General features: G+C 40.2%; 1 protein-coding gene and 1 pseudogene across 1 annotated transcript in view; both read left to right on the top strand.

Moving 5' to 3' along the window:
- LOC148352542 (low-density lipoprotein receptor-related protein 1B-like) overlaps nt 1-18,999 on the top strand; it is a 583,719-nt gene that overhangs the window by 413,687 nt on the left and 151,033 nt on the right. Inside the window, exons 34-40 of the mRNA XM_088353080.1 lie at nt 584-715; nt 3,690-3,824; nt 5,299-5,428; nt 5,540-5,666; nt 6,731-6,882; nt 12,817-12,941; nt 16,856-17,227. Of these exons, the coding sequence (XP_088209206.1) occupies nt 584-715; nt 3,690-3,824; nt 5,299-5,428; nt 5,540-5,666; nt 6,731-6,882; nt 12,817-12,941; nt 16,856-17,227 (1,173 nt within the window). The remainder of the gene's footprint in view (nt 1-583; nt 716-3,689; nt 3,825-5,298; nt 5,429-5,539; nt 5,667-6,730; nt 6,883-12,816; nt 12,942-16,855; nt 17,228-18,999) is intronic.
- On the top strand, nt 11,650-11,797 carry LOC148352543 (U2 spliceosomal RNA; annotated as a pseudogene).

The following is an 18,999-nucleotide window of genomic DNA, read 5'->3' as shown; positions in this document are numbered from 1 at the left end:
TTAAAGTACACAGTCCAAAAATCACAGCCGGCAAAATGAAAGGAAAATGATACCAGTACTGAAGGTTTGATGCAGACCTGCAGAGTCTGGGTACCCGTTGAAAGTAATCCAAGGAAAAAAAGTGTTTATTTCCAAAGGTAAAGGTGGGAAAAATATATATCCACTATTGTCCACCGCGACAACAAACAGGTCTCAACTTTACCCCACTTCCCGTCACCCCGTGTTTGCTCCGCCCCTCTTTTTTAATTCGCCCATGCAAAACATATTAGAATTAGTGTCTCAAACTAATACAAATAAAGGATCAGGATCCACTGGCAGACTTGCGAAAAAGTTGCTTTTCGCATGCGGACAGTTTTAGTGAAGTTGCAGTCTTCCTCGGCGCATATATTCCACCGGTCTAAATCTTACCTTTTGTACTCTAGCGCCGCTGGCGGCCGTTAGAAAAATGACATAAATTGGCCGCATCACTGAATAAGTCGCAGGGTTGAAAGTTTGGGAAAAAAGTAGCGGCTTATAGTCCGAAATTTACGGTACTTTCCTTCGTCGAATTTGTCACGCCGTTTTCGTTTTTTTACTTCCGCAGGTATGGACTCCTTCGTGATGTACTCTGTTCACGAAGGCATCCGTGGAATATCTCTGGACCCCAATGACAACACCGAAGCTCTCATGCCGATCACTGGGACCCTTTTTGCGACTGGGGTAGACTTTCATGCAGGTGAGGCCTATTAACCCTGTTAACCGGGGTTAGTGTTACCGTACACCAAACACCAGGTTCGTAGCGGCACCAACGAAGAAGAAGTAAAAAGCCGATAGCCGAAGAAGAAATTTAGAATGTGTGCATGGCTTTAAATATATCATGGGTTTATATGATCGACTAATCCAGAAAAAAGAGGTAGCATGCTAGCCAGAGTTAGCGTTTCTGTACATCAAACACCAGGTTCTTAGCGGCACCAACGAAGAAGAAGAACAAAGCCGACAGCCGAAGAACTTTAGAATGTGTGCATGGCATTAAATATATCAAATGGGTTTATATGATCAACGGATCCAGAAAAAAGTGTTGACGTGTTAGCCAGAGTTGGCGTTTCCGTACACCAAACACCAGGTTCTTACCGGCACCAACGAAGAAGAAAAAAGCCAATAGCCGAAGAAGATTTTTATAATGTGTGCATGGCATTAAGTATATCATATGGGTTTATATGATTGACCAATCCAGAAAAAAGAGGTAGCATGTTAGCCAGAGTTAGCGTTTCCGTACATCAAACAACAGGTTCGTAGCGGCACCAACAAAGAAGAAGAAAAAAATCCAACAGGCGAAGAAGAAATTTAGAATGTGTGCATGGCATTAAATATATCATACGGGTTTATCTGATCAACTAATCCAGAAAAAAAGAGGTAGCGTGTTAGCCAGAGTTAGCATATCTGTACATCAAACACCAAGTTTGTAGCGGCACCAGCGAAGAAGAAGAAAAAAGCCAATAGCCGAAGAAGATTTTTATAATGTGTGCATGGCATTAAGTATATCATATGGGTTTATATGATTGACTAATCCAGAAAAAAGAGGTAGCATGTTAGCCAGAGTTAGCGTTTCTGTACATCAAACACCAGGTTCGTAGTGGCACCAACAAAGAAGAAGAAAAAAATCCAACAGGCGAAGAAGAAATTTAGAATGTGTGCATGGCATTAAATATATCAAACGGGTTTATCTGATCAACTAATCCAGAAAAAAGAGGTAGCGTGTTAGGCAGGGACTTTTTTCACCTTCTCATATTTAATATTAGTCCAGATTGTCTATCGCTTGGTTATCCTTTAGCTAGGCTAATGATGCATGCCTTCATTGACATCTCCTTGCCTTCTCCCTTTAGCACGTTCGATGTCTTGTTGTTTACTGTTATTTCCTCCAATTTCGAAATAACAGGTCAAGGGGGCTTTCCTGTCTATATTTACATAGGAGTTTTTGAGTAATGGTCCCGGCAAGGTGCAGCTTTCATTTGATGGAATAATAACATGGTATTCCAGGCGAGCACGGGGGCAGGGGGGGTGATAGGAATACAAAGCAATTCCCTAGAAATGGCATCAGGGAACAGCCGTATTGTCATTTGTTATATCCCGACTTCTTGATCCTGTTTGTACGATAAAAATAAGAGACGCATTGTAGATATATAGCGCGATGGTCGGGTGTATGTAGCGGAATGTAAAGGATGTGTGATGGCATCTTAGCGTGAACTGAAAAAACTGAAAAGCCAAGCAGTCTACGTGCAGAAAGACTTAGCATGAATATATATATATATATATATATATATATATATATGTATTATAGAAAGAGAGAGATATGCAGAGAGCATGGGAGAGAGGGATGCAGAGTGGAACAATGAGAACGAGAGAGAGAGACTAGTGAAAAAGAGAGAGAGAAAGAGAGAGAGAGAGAAGAGAGAGAGGCAGGCAGAGTGGGACAATGAGTGGGACAATGAGAGAGAGAGAGAGAGAGAGAGACAGAGAGAGAGGCATAGTGGGACAATGAGAGAGAGCGATAGAGACTAGAGAGAGAGAGAGAGAGAGAGAGAGAGGGGCAGATTGGGACAATGAGAGAGAGAGGCAGAGTGGGACAATGAAAGAGAGAGAGAGAGAGAGAGAATGGGATAATGAGAGAGAGATATGCAGAGGGAGAGAGAAAGGCAGAGTGGGACAAGGAGAGAGAGAGAGAGAGAGAGAGAGAGAGAGAGAGAGAGAGAGAGAGAGAGAGAGAGAGAGAGAGAGAGAGTGGGCCAATGAGAGAGAGATATGCAGAGAGGGAGAGAGGGATGCAGAGTGGAACAATGAGAGAGAGAGAGGCAGAGTGGGACAATGAGAACGAGAGAGAGAGACTAGTGAAAAAGAGAGAGAGAAAGAGAGAGAGAGAGAAGAGAGAGAGGCAGGCAGAGTGGGACAATGAGTGGGACAATGAGAGAGAGAGAGAGAGAGACAGAGAGAGAGGCATAGTGGGACAATGAGAGAGAGCGATAGAGACTAGAGAGAGAGAGAGAGAGAGAGAGAGGGGGGCAGATTGGGACAATGAGAGAGAGAGGCAGAGTGGGACAATGAAAGAGAGAGAGAGAGAGAGAGAGAGAGAGAGAGAGAGAGAGAGAATGGGATAATGAGAGAGAGATATGCAGAGGGAGAGAGAAAGGCAGAGTGGGACAAGGAGAGAGAGAGAGAGAGAGAGAGAGAGAGAGAGTGGGCCAATGAGAGAGAGATATGCAGAGAGGGAGAGAGAAAGGCAGAGTGGGACAAGGAGAGAGAGAAAGTTAGTAGGACAATGAGAGAGAGAAGGTGGGACAATGAGAGAGAGAGAGAGAGAGGCAGAGTGGGACAATGAGAGAGAGAAAGTTAGTAGGACAATGAGAGAGAGAGGGTGGGACAATGAGAGAGAGAGAGAGAGGCAGAGTGAGACAATGAGAGAGAGGGAGAGAGAGAGAAATAAATACAAGTACAGTGCTTTTGTGAGAGGCACCTGGCAACATCAAGTGGACATATTTCAACCTGCAGCTCGTTTTTCTCTTGCGCTTCCCTAAACGTTGTCTCTCTGGCCAGATTCAATCCCTTAGCGGAACCCATCCGTCCCGCGGGCCCCTTTTTTGACACCCAATGCTCTATATTCTCCAAACGTTTCAGGATCATTCACTTCACAGGATATTTTCCTCTCCCGTGTACAGGGAACGACACGGTGTACTGGACCGACATGGGCCTCAACCGAATCTCCCGTTCCAAACGGGATCAGACCTGGAGGGAGGACGTGGTAACATCCGGGATCAGCAGGGCGGAAGGAATCGCCGTCGACTGGATGGCCGGTGAGTTTTCCCGCTCCTCTCCCCACCAGTATTCCCTGCGCACTGCTCGCCATTCTCAGCGCACAAGAAAATCTAGCCAGCGCACAAAAATCAGGGCTCAAAGTTACTAATTAAGAAGCGACGTAAGTCAAAGTTACAGTGCATGAAGGTAAAAATACACGGGTTCCCCTGACGTTGTGTCCTAAATGCGGTATTGTGAAGTCGAGTCGAAGTCGAACGAAGTTGAGTAAAGTTAGTAGAGAACCGGCTCCTTCGGCTCAGCTCACTCAAAGGAACCGGCTCTTTCGGGTCCTAAACGGCTCTTCGGGTTGTTTTTGCTTCTTTAATCCCTACACGACCAAATATTATGTAAAATTGTGCAAAAAATGACTTAAAGGAAGGGGGAAATAGAACAAAATAGAAAAAAATACAAAAATGAAAAAGTAGTGAAAAGCTGAGAAAAAAAAGAAACAAAAGGAAGAGAAAAAAGAAGGAAAAATTTAGAAAAAAGCCAGAAAAAAAGAAAAGAAAGAAATGTAGGAAAAAAGTAAATAGAGAACAAAAAGAAAAAAGTAACAAAAAAGTTGAAAAAAAACACGGAAAAAAGAAGAAAAAGTTTGTGTTGCATTCAAATAATTTCCAATGATATCAAGTGAATCTTGTTGCCAACATTGTACTTCCACAAAAAAATGTGATTAAGTACAGTTCTGTATCTTACAACCGACTCAATAAGCCCCCCAAAATGTTAATATTATGCGACAAAATATATCAGGAAAGAAAAAGAAATGTATATCTTGTGAAAGAATTGTAAGAACAAACGACGTTTGTAGGCTGTACAACCTTTGCAATAGTACATGAGTCAATTCATTCAAAAGAGAAAAATAATTTTGCATTGCCGGAAACTGTTAGGTTTAAGTCCCCAACATGTTTAATAAAACGTTCTGAAATAAAAGAAGACATAGAGAATCGGTTATTTAGAATTGGTTATTTTATTAATCATTATCATGAGAGCGGCGGAGACCAGGCTGTTACAAATCTCCTCCTCGCTCTGAACAAGTCCCCGAACCCTCCCTTCTAATATTAAGGTTCTTGGAGAAAAACAACTTGAGTTATGGCATGCACAGGTCAGGGTGCACCCACTGGAATGTGAAAGAGACAGAAACAAAAAAACAACTCATAGCCTTGAACAGCTTACGGCTGAAAACTATACAAAAAGGGCTGAGAACACTTATAACATATTAATGTCAACTTGTAGGATAAATATATGTATATAATTCCAACAGAAACTCAGCAAAATGTAACGTAATGTCAAGTTTTGGACATGTTTGATAATAACTTAGTTGCCACACTTGGGATTGCCGTTGCTCACTGTTGTTTCAAGCGCTGCTCACCGACTTTGTGTGAACGCTCAGACCCCTGGAAAATTACAGGGAACATTGCTCCCGACCCAATATTTTTCCTCATCTTGTTTTTTTTTTTTTTGTTTTAATAAAAGGAAACCTTTACTGGACCGACCACGGTTTCAACCTCGTGGAGATATCTCGTTTGGACGGCGCTTACCGCTCGGTGGTGATCTCCGAAGGTCTGGATCAGCCCAGAGGAATCGCCGTCCACCCTCAGAAAGGGTGAGCGTTATTTTCCGTTTTTTGTTCCCGATACGGGAAAATACCAGATACCTCTGGTGTTATTGAGTTTGTGTTGCTATGACAACAGAGCTATTCCTTTATAACCGGCAGGTATCTGTTCTGGACCGAATGGGGCCAGAACCCCTGCGTGGGACGCTCCCGATTGGATGGTTCGGATCAGGTGACCCTGGTCAATTCGGGGATCGCGTGGCCCAACGGGATTTCCATAGACTATGAGGTAGCGCTCTTCGTCTCTCCTGACTTTCATTTCCCTTGTTTCCCTCCATTTGGATTTTATGTAAAATAAATCCATTTTAGATATAAAATATATATTTAGATATAGATAGATAGATAAATCGATTCTAGATATAGAATATAGATAAAGATGGATAGATATATCCATTCTAGATATAGAAAGATAGATAGATAGATAGATAGAGTAAATCGATTCTAGATATAGAATATACAGATAGGTATATATATAAATCGATTCTAGATATAGAATATAGATATAGATAGATCAATTCTAGATATAGAATATAGATATAGATAGGTAGATATATAAATCAATTCTAGATATAGAATATAGCTATAGATAGAATGATATAGATAGATAGATATAGATAGATGAATAGACAAATCAAATCCATCTATCTATCCATCCATCTATCTATCTATTTATCTATCTATCTATCCTTCTATTTATGTATCTATCTATCTATCTATCTATCCAGACATCTATCCATCTATTTAAACATCTATCTAGACATCTATCTATCTATCTAGACATCTATCTATCTATCTAGACATCTATCCATCTATTTAAACATCTATCTAGACATCTATCTATCTACCTAGACATCTATCTAGACATCTATCTATCTAGACATCTATCTATCTATCTATTTATCTAGACATCTATCCAGACATCTATCTATCTCTATCTATCTATCTATCTATCTAGACATCTATCTAGACATCTATCTATTTAGACATCTATTTAGACATCTATCTATCTAGACATCTATCTATCTATCTATCTATCTATCTAGACATCTATCTAGACATCTATCTTTCTATCTAGACATCCATTCATCTATCTAGACATCTATCTATCTAGACATCTATCTATCTATCTATCTATCTAGACATCTATCTATCCAGACATCTAGATATCTATCTAGACATCTAGACTTCTAGACATCTATCTAGATATAGAATATGGATATAGATAGATAGATAGATAGATAAATATAGAAATCCATTCTGAGCCTTATAGTCCAGTTTTTCCGCTATTTTCAGGAAAATACATTGTACTGGTGCGACGCCCGCACGGATAAGATCGAGAGGATCAACCTTGAGACTGGCGAGAGCCGAGAGGTAGTTCTCTCCTCGGCCAACGTGGACCTTTTTTCCGTGGCGGTCTTCGGGCCTTACATCTACTGGTCGGACAGGTAATCTTCTCTTCTGTTTTTTTTCTGAAAGTCTAAGACCCTAAGAGGGTTTTGATCAAGAGAGTGAGCTTTTAATAAAGGTTATCGGCACATCATGAGCTGGCTGCTTTTGTTTACCTTGGCGCAAGATTGCCGTATTGATTCGGAACGCCGGAATGTTACATGTCTGTTATCTGCAACACGGGTGCCTGGGTAGAGTGTAAAACATTACGCCCGCGGTACGGTAGCTAGCAGGGATAATGGAAAAAAAAAAACGGGTATTTGTGTTGTGTCGCTTGTATGAATGCTGGTGTTAAATATTGACCAAATGTTATCAATTAGTGCAGCACGGCGGCGCAGCGGTTAGCGCGTGTGCGGCACATTCCAGAAATTTGCATAGATAGATGGATAGATCCATTCTAGAAATAGAAAATAGATATAGATAGATATATAAATCGATTCTAGACATAGAATACAGATATAGATAGGTAGATATATAAATCGATTCTGGATTTAGATATAGATAGATATAGATAGATATATAAATACATTCTAGAAATAGAAAATAGATATAGATAGATATAGATAGATATATAAATCGATTCTAGATATAGAATATAGATATAGATAGGTAGATATATAAATCGATTCTAGATATAAAATATAGATATAGATAGAATTATATAGATAGATGGATATAGATAGATAGATTTGATTTATCTATCCATCTATGCATCTTTCTAGATATAGAATTTGGATATAGATGGATAGAAAAAAAAAAGGTTTTTTTTTGTGTCGCTTGTATGAATGCAGGTGTTAGATATTGACCAGATGTTATCAATTAGTGCAGCACGGCGGCTCAGTGGTTAGCGCGTGCGCGGCACAGTTCTCAGGTCATGAGATCGAACCTCCTGTGTGGAGTTTGCATGTTCTCCCCGTGCTTGCTTGGGTTTCCTCCGGACACTCTGGTTACCTCCCACGTTCCAGAAATATGCATAGATAGATGGATATATCCATTCTAGAAATAGAAAATAGATATAGGTAGATATAGACAGATATATAAATCGATTCTAAATATAGAATATGGATATAGATAGGTAGATTAATAAATCGATTCTAGATATAAAATATAGATATAGATAGGTAGATATATAAATCGATTCTGGATATAAATAAAGATAGATATATAAATCGATTCTAGATATAGAATATAGATATAGATAAAATGATATAGATAGATAGATATAGATGGATGGATAAATCAAATCTATCCATCTATCTATCTATGCATTTTTCTAGATATAGAATATGGATATAGATGGATAAAAAAAAGTTTTTTTTTGTGTCGCTTTGTATGAATGCTGGTTTTAAATATTGACCAAATGTTATCAATTAGTGCAGCACGGCGGCGCAGCGGTTAGCGCGTGTGCGGCACATTCCAGAAATTTGCATAGATAGATGGATAGATCCATTCTAGAAATAGAAAATAGATATAGATAGATATATAAATCGATTCTAGACATAGAATACAGATATAGATAGGTAGATATATAAATCGATTCTGGATTTAGATATAGATAGATATAGATAGATATATAAATACATTCTAGAAATAGAAAATAGATATAGATAGATATAGATAGATATATAAATCGATTCTAGATATAGAATATAGATATAGATAGGTAGATATATAAATCGATTCTAGATATAAAATATAGATATAGATAGAATTATATAGATAGATGGATATAGATAGATAGATTTGATTTATCTATCCATCTATGCATCTTTCTAGATATAGAATTTGGATATAGATGGATAGAAAAAAAAAAGGTTTTTTTTTGTGTCGCTTGTATGAATGCAGGTGTTAGATATTGACCAGATGTTATCAATTAGTGCAGCACGGCGGCTCAGTGGTTAGCGCGTGCGCGGCACAGTTCTCAGGTCATGAGATCGAACCTCCTGTGTGGAGTTTGCATGTTCTCCCCGTGCTTGCTTGGGTTTCCTCCGGACACTCTGGTTACCTCCCACGTTCCAGAAATATGCATAGATAGATGGATATATCCATTCTAGAAATAGAAAATAGATATAGGTAGATATAGACAGATATATAAATCGATTCTAAATATAGAATATGGATATAGATAGGTAGATTAATAAATCGATTCTAGATATAAAATATAGATATAGATAGGTAGATATATAAATCGATTCTGGATATAAATAAAGATAGATATATAAATCGATTCTAGATATAGAATATAGATATAGATAAAATGATATAGATAGATAGATATAGATGGATGGATAAATCAAATCTATCCATCTATCTATCTATGCATTTTTCTAGATATAGAATATGGATATAGATGGATAAAAAAAAGTTTTTTTTTGTGTCGCTTTGTATGAATGCTGGTTTTAAATATTGACCAAATGTTATCAATTAGTGCAGCACGGCGGCGCAGTGGTTAGCGCGTGTGCGGCACATTACAGAAATTTGCATAGATAGATGGATAGATCCATTCTAGAAATAGAAAATAGATATAGATATAGATATATAAATCGATTCTAGATATAGAATACAGATATAGATAGCTAGATATATAAATCGATTCTAGATATAGAATACAGATATAGATAGGTAGATATATAAATCGATTCTGGATTTAGATATAGATAGATATATAAATACATTCTAGAAATAGAAAATAGATATAGATAGATATTGATAGATATATAAAACGATTATAGATATAGAATATAGATATAGATAGGTAGATATATAAATCAATTCTAGATATAGAATATAGATATAGATAGAATGATATAGATAGATATAGATAGATAGATAAATCAAATATATCTATGTATCTATCTATGCATCTTTCTAGATATAAAATATGGATATAGATAGATTTAAAAAAAAGGTTGTTTTTTGTGTGGCTTGTATGAATGCTGGTTTTAAATATTGACCAAATGTTATCAATTAGTGTGCAGCACGGCGGCGCAGTGGTTTGTTTTGCCGCTTCAGCCAATGCCAGCCTGTAAATGATAAAAAGGATCCGCCTCTTGACCTCCGAATAACTTCAGCCAATAGTGATCCATTCAAATGATGATTGACACATTGGTGAGCCAATGAAACGCCGGTAAATAAATCCCAGCATACACCGCGGACTACTTGGCGTTCGGGGGAAAATCGAGTCGGCGGCTGCAAGTTAGTTGCAAGACTTTGCGACTTAATATTGATCCATATATAAGGCGCACTGTATTATACGACGCATGGTCAGCTTTTGAAAAAAATAAAGGCTTTTAGGTGCGCCTTATAGTGCGGAAAATACGGTACATGGAACATACTCACAATCATAGTATGTTCAATGACATAGTGTCACGAGTGAGCTCTTTAGAACTAGGGGTCCTCGTGTTGTCCTTGGGACTACCTAATACTAGCATTGTTTCATTATTTTCACCCCCAAACGTTTTTGTATACTATATATTTTTTACTGTTTATTGTCTGTAAGCCAACCAATATGGAGGATGTTTTTCTTATTCTTTACGAGTTTTCACACTGTTTTTTCCTATCAAAACTTCTTTTATTTGCTCGCCCTTAAGGTCGTCATTTTCCGTACCGCCAAAATTGATTTTCTGGTTTATTGTCTTCACAAGGTTAGCCAGCTGGCAAAGCTGGAAAAAAACGTGATTTTTTTTTCTGTTTCCAATCTGTGTTCGAATGCTGACTTCGTCCTGATCCCGAAATTAAACAAAAATCAACGTCGAAAAGGCTGTCTCTGGAAATACCGTAAATTCCGGACTATAAGCCGCTACTTTTTTCCCAAACTTTCAACCCTGCGGCTTATTCAGTGATGCGGCCAATTTATCTATTTTTTCTAACAGAACACTCGAATTCAAGGCACATGACGCAGCTTACAAGCTAAATGCAATCGAGCAGTCCGATAAAGAAGGAAACAGAGCTACTGCACGCAAACTTTACCCTGCGAGCGTGTTGCTAGCATGTTTTTGATTAAGGGAGCGTGCAACGTCGTCTATATGATAAAGTCTCTTACCCATACTGGGGCAGACATCTTTGATGACGTCAGTTATAGGGAGGTAGATGAGGACGGTTTACCATGGTTTCTGCAAGAATGAATTTTTTTTAACAGATCGGTTCACTGTGTAGCAAGAGTGTTCCTAGTAGCGTTTTGCTACCCTTCACGGGCACGGTTTGGGATGAAAGTTATATTAGATAGATAGATAGATAGTTTATTCATCCCCGTAGGGAAATTCACACTTCCAGCAGTCTACCCCGTTGTTTATTAACAGATGAACATGATGCCCTAGGGGTGCTTGTAGCGGAGTGGATGACGTCACGCTAGTCCAAAAGTTCGACATCCCTGCGGCAGATGGAAATCTTTTCTTTGTGAAAATCCAGGGATACACCGCCTCGTGTTAGCAAGTCTGCCTCCTCTCCGATTCCCCCCGGCTTTCGTGTCTCTGTATGGCAGCGTTGAAGCTGGGTAGCTCCGGGTGGCTACACGTTAGCGTCCGGAATGCTAAACGTGAGCCACGTTTCCGCAAAACACAGCGACTGCGCTCCCTGTGCGCTTCGATGTTTTCCACCAGCACTCGATGATCTTATTTGGTCGTGAGTTCGCATTTACCATGATTACGGATGGTACCGAAGACTTATAACGCCGCTAGCCGCTTAGCTAGCTCCGGCTCTTCTTCCACGATAGGCCCGTTCATCACGCCTGCATGAGGACTCTGTTAAGGAAACAAATGCTGTACTTGATAGAATCTGTGGTTCTGGATTGGTGCCAGCCGTGGTTCTGAAATTATGTACTTGATTTTTGCAATCCGGAGATGGAATAAGAGCTTGCTCTGTCCACTCCACACATCGGCCCGGTATTGCAGTATCTCCGGGAACGGTGCATTCGCAATGATCGCAGCAAGGCTTTAGGGCTAGGACCTTAGCTTAGCCTTTTGGCTGAGAGTAAGTGTCCCGGCTCCTAGGCTTTGTAGCGTATTATGAACTGACCGATAATGGATGATGGATAATGAATAACGAAGATAGAACAATAACCCTTAAAAACCCCAAACCCCCGCACGAGGATTCTTCAGGGCAAGGAGTTGATTCCTTGAATAGACGCATTTTTGTGCGCTAAAACCCATGTCCATTGGATAGAAGTAATCCATAGTGTAGTTGTCAAAACGGGAAGAAAAAAACACCGAAGATAGGAGCAGACAATAAAACAAAAGGGCAGCTGCTGGAAAAGGCAGCCGCACGTGGCAGCGCCGCTTTGATGACTCATTATTATTATTATCATTATTAAAGCTGCTTTGAAAACTCTCTCGGTGTACCGCCTTTCTTTGTAAATGTGTGTAACCATGTATAATATGTATTTGCAACTGTATATTTTTGTAATGTATCTATTTGTATTTATTTTGGACACTTATTCTGATAAGTCTTGCACTGACCAATTAAAAAGAAGGAGCGTAACAGACGCGGGGGATGACGGGAAGTGGGGACCGGTAAAGGTGAGTGTTTGTGGACAATAGTGGGTATATATTTTCCCCACCCCTTACCTTTGGAAATATACACTTTTTTTCCTCGGATTACTTTTAACGGGACCCGGACTCTGCAGGTCTTTAACCAATGTTAGGTACCGGTATCGTTTTCCGTTATTTTGCCGGCTGTGGTTTGTGAACTGTGAACTTTGTATTCAGTTAAAATCGCGGGACTCAAAGTTAGGTTTGGGTTAATTTTATGATGACGTTACATATTTTCACTTGGGCGCATGCGGCTTATATGCAGGTGCGGCTTGTGTAAGTACAAAAGCGACTATCCTCTTAAAATGTGGTGGGTGCGGCTTATAATCAGGTTTGCTCTATAGTCCGGAATTTACGGTAGATAATAGATAATAATGAACTCTTTTTGTTTCTTTTTCTGTCCCGCAGGGCTTTCTCCAACGGTTCCATCCGCCGAGGATTGAAGACGGACAGCGGTGAAGCCGTCACCATGCGCAGCGGCCTCGGCGTCAATTTGAAGGGCCTCACCGTCTTCGCCAGGAGCCGACAGAAAGGTTAGCATTAGCAGTGTCTGAAACTCGTGACAAAAAGTTAGCGGACACCAGGGCAGACAACTCTGAAACTTTGCCATTAGTATGTACAGTGGAACCTCGGTTCTCGACCATAAACCGTTCCAGAACCCTGTTCGAAAACTGATTTGTTCGATTACCGAAATCATTTTTCCCATTAAAAGGAAATGTAAATCGTTTTAATCCGTTCCAACAGGTAAACATTCAGACCTTGAATGTTCAACGTAAACATAATGCTAACCCAGGCTAATCGTACGTCCGCGTTATCGTAATCTTCCGTACGAAAGATTACGCTAACATGAACGTGTAAAAATAAAAAAATCAGGTCGTTTACAAGTCATTTAGCACCCGGGTCTTCACAACAAGTGGTGAGCGGTTCATTGGAAAGGGGGCTGCGTCCCAACACCCTCAATGTTGGGCTCCGTTCCAACACCCTGAATGTTTAACGTAAACTTAAAGCTAACCCAGGCTAATCGTACGTTCGCGTTGTCGTACTCTTATGAATAGGAGTTCTTACCTTTGTGGTGGTCAGCAGAAGGCGCTCCTACACCTCCTTCATATTTGGCTATTATTTCTTTCTTAAATGCAATAGTTGTACGCACTACTTTTCTTTTTTCACCTGTAGCAACTTTGCCGCTTGCACTGACTTTCTTCGGAGGCATAATAAGGGGCTAAAACACCCGTACGCCGCTCAGCATCGCACCCTAGCGTACGCACTCACGCATTACCGGCATTGGAACTCCGATTTTTTGACCGAACAGCGAAGCAAGAACTTCTCGAAATTTTGGGTCGGACTCCGATTTGTTCGAACTGAGAGGCGTTTGAAAACCGAGGTTCTACTGTACCTGTATTAACTCATCTTCATTCATGCAATGTTTGAGTTGCGTCGTCTGCTACAAACCACATGAACTTCTCTTTCCAAGAAGCCTTTAATGTATGTTTACGTTTTGTAGCGTCATCAATTTTATTAGCTTCTTTTGAATATTTCCTCTGGGGCTGAGGTTTTGGCTTGATTCCTAACCACTTATTCGTTTTTCTGTGTGTTCTCTGTGCGTCTACTTTGGAAAATGATATTTAAATGCACGACCTTATAACGCTCAGGAAAGTCCGGAAGCAGGAAGTGACTCGATGCAGGCTTCTGATTGGCTGCCGAGTATGCAAATTGCCAAACGAAATTCCGAAATTTCCAAACTGAACGAAGATTTCGAAATCGGAATTAAAGCAAACATTTGGTTTTTATTATTTTTATTTTTATTTTTTTCTTGAAAAAGTTGTCGGCCACCCGGGCGGAGACGTTTTTGTATATTAGCGTTAGCCACCCGATGAAAAGGAGATCAGATATTTTCAGGACAAAAACGGAGAAATCCAACTACAGATAAGCCTAGCATCCAGGACTGTGACATTAGCAGCTAGGATTAGCTTTCATTTGCTAATGTCCCTTGCACAGCACTAGCATTGGGGAAAGTAGCGCTAATTTTTGTAGCAGTGTTTTACTCCATTACGAATCAGCATTGGAAACCAGATGAGATTGAGAATATATTTTTGATATTAGAAAAATCAAACCTTAGACTTAAGGCTAGCAGTAAATGTGCATGGGTTAATGACACTGTTAAAGCAAGAAGCTTAATAAAACAGATGTCAGGAACCAGAACAGGATCAGGACCCAATCGCGTGACGTTCCCCACACAAGCCCTTATTTCAGGGGAAACGGGGAGTCATGCACGTTAGGCAGCCGGTCTGGCCTGGAAAGACTAGAAGCCAGAGACCGACGAGATCGATAACGAATCAGGATAACGAAAATGAACAAGAGAAACTAGACGGGAACAAAAAATGGAGAAACTGACAAACAGGACAAAAACGGACGGAAACCAAACTGGAACCCGAAATTAAACAGGACAAAAAGAAACGGGAACAATACCAGACTGGAGATATCACAGGAAAACGGGACGGAGTCAGAACCCACGTCTTGTGGGGCAGAAGTTCGTTTGACGGGCTGACAACCGAAGCAAGTGAGCGCTGAGCTTAATATAGACACAGAAAGCCAATCTGTCAACGAGCCGCAGCTGGCGCCACACGGGCGGGGCCAATTGGGCACCATGGCAACCGTGACACACGGGCGCGGCCAATTGGGCACCATGGCAACCGTGACACACCGGTGCGGCCAATTGGGCGCCATGGCAACCATGACAACAGTAGCAGTTTTCTTTGTTCCATTGGCTAATGTCCCTTGCACAGCCACTAGCTTTGGGCAAAGTAGCACTAATTTTTATAGCAATTTTTTTTACTCTATCCACTTCAAATAAGCATTAGAGAGGAGATGATATTGAAACTATATTTTTGATAAATAAAAAGAATCAAACCTTAAAACTAATGCTAGCAGGTAATGTGCATAGGCTAATGACACAGTCAAAGCAGCAAGCTAAAACGGTAGCATTTTTTTCGTTTGGGACTTTATCCACTGCTCATTATCATAATTAGAGGCTCTTTAACTCCACCCGGGGGCTTTGTTTTTTTAGTTTTCTGTGTGGCTATTTAGATGGCTTTCTATTCTTTATGTTACTTCCTGTTAATTGTTAGCTGTTTACCTATCTAGCTAACTATCAAGCTACCATTTTATCGAGTTAGTTGCTATTTTAGAAAAAGACTATCAAGATGGGTGCCCTTTGCCTTAATTAGGAACAAAAAGTAGCTTTTATTTTGAAAAATGTTTACGAGCCCTAGGATAAAACATTGTGCAATTAAGTTAGTTATTGATATTCATGGGGCAGCACGGTGGAACAGTGGTTAGCGCGTGTGCGGCACAGTTCTGAGGTCATGAGATCGAACCTCCTGTGCGGAGTTTGCATGATCTCCCCGTGCTTGCGTGGGTTTCCTCTGGGCACTGCAGGCGTACCAAAAATATGCGTGTCAGGATAATTGGCTGGTCCAAATTGTCCCTAGGTGTGAACAAGAGAGTGAGGTGTCTTTTTCTGTGTGCCCTGCAACTGGCTGGCAACCAGTTCAGAGTGTCCCCTGCTCACTGCCTGAAGTTAGCTGGGATGGGCTCCAGTACCCCCGTGACGCTATTGAGGATAAGCGGTGCAGATAATGGGTGGATGGATGGATTGATATTCATTAGATTTATAGTATTTCTTTTTGAAAGGCTAATAGTTAATTAGCAGGTAAGTGCGGCTATGGGGTTGTGAGTGTGTGTGTGTGAATGGGTGAGTGTGAAGTACATTGTAAAGCTCTCTGGAAAGTCTTGAGTGACTTGAAAAGTGCTATAAAAATGCAGACCATGTTATTGATTTTGTAAATTCCGGACTATAAGCTGCTACTTTAATGTATTCATTTGTGTTTATTTTAGACACTTATTCTGACATGTTTTGCACGGGTGAAGGAAAAATGAGGGGCGGAACAAATGCGGGGTGCCGAGTTTAAGTGGGGACGGCTAAAGGTGAGGGACAGACAAGGAAAGAAGAGGGGGTAAAAAGTTGCTTAAAGAAAAAGGAGTTGCGTTAGTAAATGTCTTCATCTGATATCTTTTTCCCACCCTTACCTTTGGAAAAATACAATTTTTTCCTTGGATTACTTTCAATGGGACCCGGACTCTGCAGGTCTGCATCAAACCTTAAGTACCGGTCTCATTTTCCGTTCATTTTGCCGGCTGTGAATTTTGGACTCTGGACTTTAATGAAGGACATTTAGTTTCAATCGCGGGACTTGAAGTCGGGTTTGGGTTAATTTTGTGTTTGTGTTACATGTTTAAATGTGGGCGCATGCGGCTTATATACAGGTGCGGCTTGTGTATGTACAAAATCGGTTTTCCTCTCAAAATGTGGTGGGTGCGGCTTATAATCAGGTGCGCTCTATAGTCCGGAATTTACGGTATGTCCATTTATGACTTTTTTTACCCTTAGGTTCGAACCCCTGCAGCAGGAACAACGGTGGCTGCCACCAGCTCTGCTTCCACCTGGGCGGCGGCCGGCGTACCTGTTCCTGCGCCCACGGACGTTTATCGGAAGACGGATTTTCCTGCCGACGCTACGAAGGTTATCTCCTTTATTCGGAGAGAACGGCTCTAAAAAGCGTCCACCTCTCCGACCGCAAGGACCTCAACTCGCCCGTGCCGCCTTTGGAGAACGCCGCTCTTTTCAAGAACGTGATCGCTTTAGCCGTGGATTACAGTCAGCACGCCGTCGGCGCCAATCGCATTTTTTACAGCGACGTTCACTTCGGGAACGTCCAGGTGATACGGGACGACTGGACGGGACACTCCGTCGTTGCTGAAAGTGAGTACTGACTGATTTTGATTACTCCTAAGCAATGTTCCCTGTCATTTTCCAGGGGTCTGAGCGTTCATTCAAAGTCGTTTAGCAACGCTTGAAACAGCAGTGAGCAACCATAATCCCAAGTGTGGCAACTAAATCATTATCAAACATGTCCAAAACTTGACATCAAGTTAGATTTTGTGGAGTTTCCGGCAATGCAAAACTATTTTTCTCTTTTGAATGAATTGACTCATGTACTATTGCAAAGGTTGTACGGCCTACAAACGTCATTTGTTCTTACAATTCTTTCACAAGATATCCATTTCTTTTTATTTCCTGATATCTTTTGTCGCATAATATCAACATTTTGGGGGGCTTATTGAGTCGGTTGCACGAGCAATTCAGAAAAACTCTGGACTATGTGTAATGTGTAATGTAAGATCAAACATCAAACATTCCTGTTGTATCCAGCAAATCTGTTGGACCCTCACCCCACTCATCACCCCCCCCGGAGGAAAACAAAGCCTACTTACAACAAATGTGGACCTGGAGTCGTCCAATTTCGTTGTCACAGCATATCCCATGTTGTAATAATGACAATAAAGGCATATTCTATTCTATTCTATTCTATTTAATCACATTTTTTTTAGTGGAAGTACAATGTTGGCAACAAGATTCACTTGATAGAATTGGAAATTATTGGAATGCAACACAAACTGTTTCCTCCTTTTTTGTTTAAAAAAATCTCATTGTGTTTATTTTTTCCTAGCTGTTACTTTTTTCTTTTTGTTCTCTATTGACTTTTTTCCTACATTTCTTTCTTTTCTTTTTTCTGGCTTTTTTTCTAAATGTTTCCTTCTTTTTTTCCCTCTTCCTTTTGTTTCTTTTTTCTCAGCTTTTCACTACTTTTTAATATTGGTATTTTTTTCTTTTTTGTTCTATTCCCCCCTTCCTTTAAGTCATGTTGTGCATAATTCTACATAATATTTGGTTATGTTGGGATTAAAGAAGCAAAAACAACCTGAAGAGCCGTTTAGGACCCGAAAGAGCCGGTTTCTTTTAGTGAGCCGAGCCGAAGAAGCCGGTTCTCCAAAAACTTTAAAAACTCACACACGCAGCTTAGAGGGAACACTGCTCGTAAGGTATAAATAAATGCATACCTGTCACGCTCCAGGGCTCCATGCCCTTACAAAGTGTCGTATTTTCCCTTACAAAATACAAAAAAATCTTACACCACATTTTTTTTTTCAAACGTATTTTTTTATGCAGTTTAACATGTTATATTATGTATATGTGTTTCGTTACATCATATATATTGTTAATTAACATTTTTTCGTGAGTTGCTCGACATGAATGAGGTTAAAGTTAAAAAATGAAGTCGCTTGGACGTCCGCTGTCGAAGGAAAAAATACATGCAAATAGAATTAAGTAGAATTTTCTTATTCAAATTATGAATTCATTTTCTGCATTCAATTATTGTTGGGAATATACTGATTAAAGGGTCTTTTTTCATTTTCTCCTTTTATACTCCTTTTTTTTCTTAACTTCTTTGTACAACAATAATGATTCGTAATATAATGCATCAAAGCAAGTGAGCCGTCGGAGAACCGGCTCTCTTGAATGAGTTGAGCCGAAAAAGCCGCTTCTCTAAAAAGACTTCCTTTCACTACACAACTACCACGGAATGATGCATGATGGGAAATCCCCAGGCGGCAGACGCATGCGCACAATAGCATTAAACCGCTCGCTTCGTTTGCAACGAAAAAAACCATACCGAGATAGAGGCTACCGCG

Source organism: Urocampus carinirostris, chromosome 14, assembly GCF_059441175.1.
Source record: "Urocampus carinirostris isolate Australia breed hairy pipefish chromosome 14, RoL_Ucar_1.0, whole genome shotgun sequence".
Classification (NCBI taxonomy): Eukaryota; Metazoa; Chordata; class Actinopteri; order Syngnathiformes; family Syngnathidae; genus Urocampus; species Urocampus carinirostris.
This window is presented reverse-complemented; position numbering and strand designations above follow the sequence as displayed.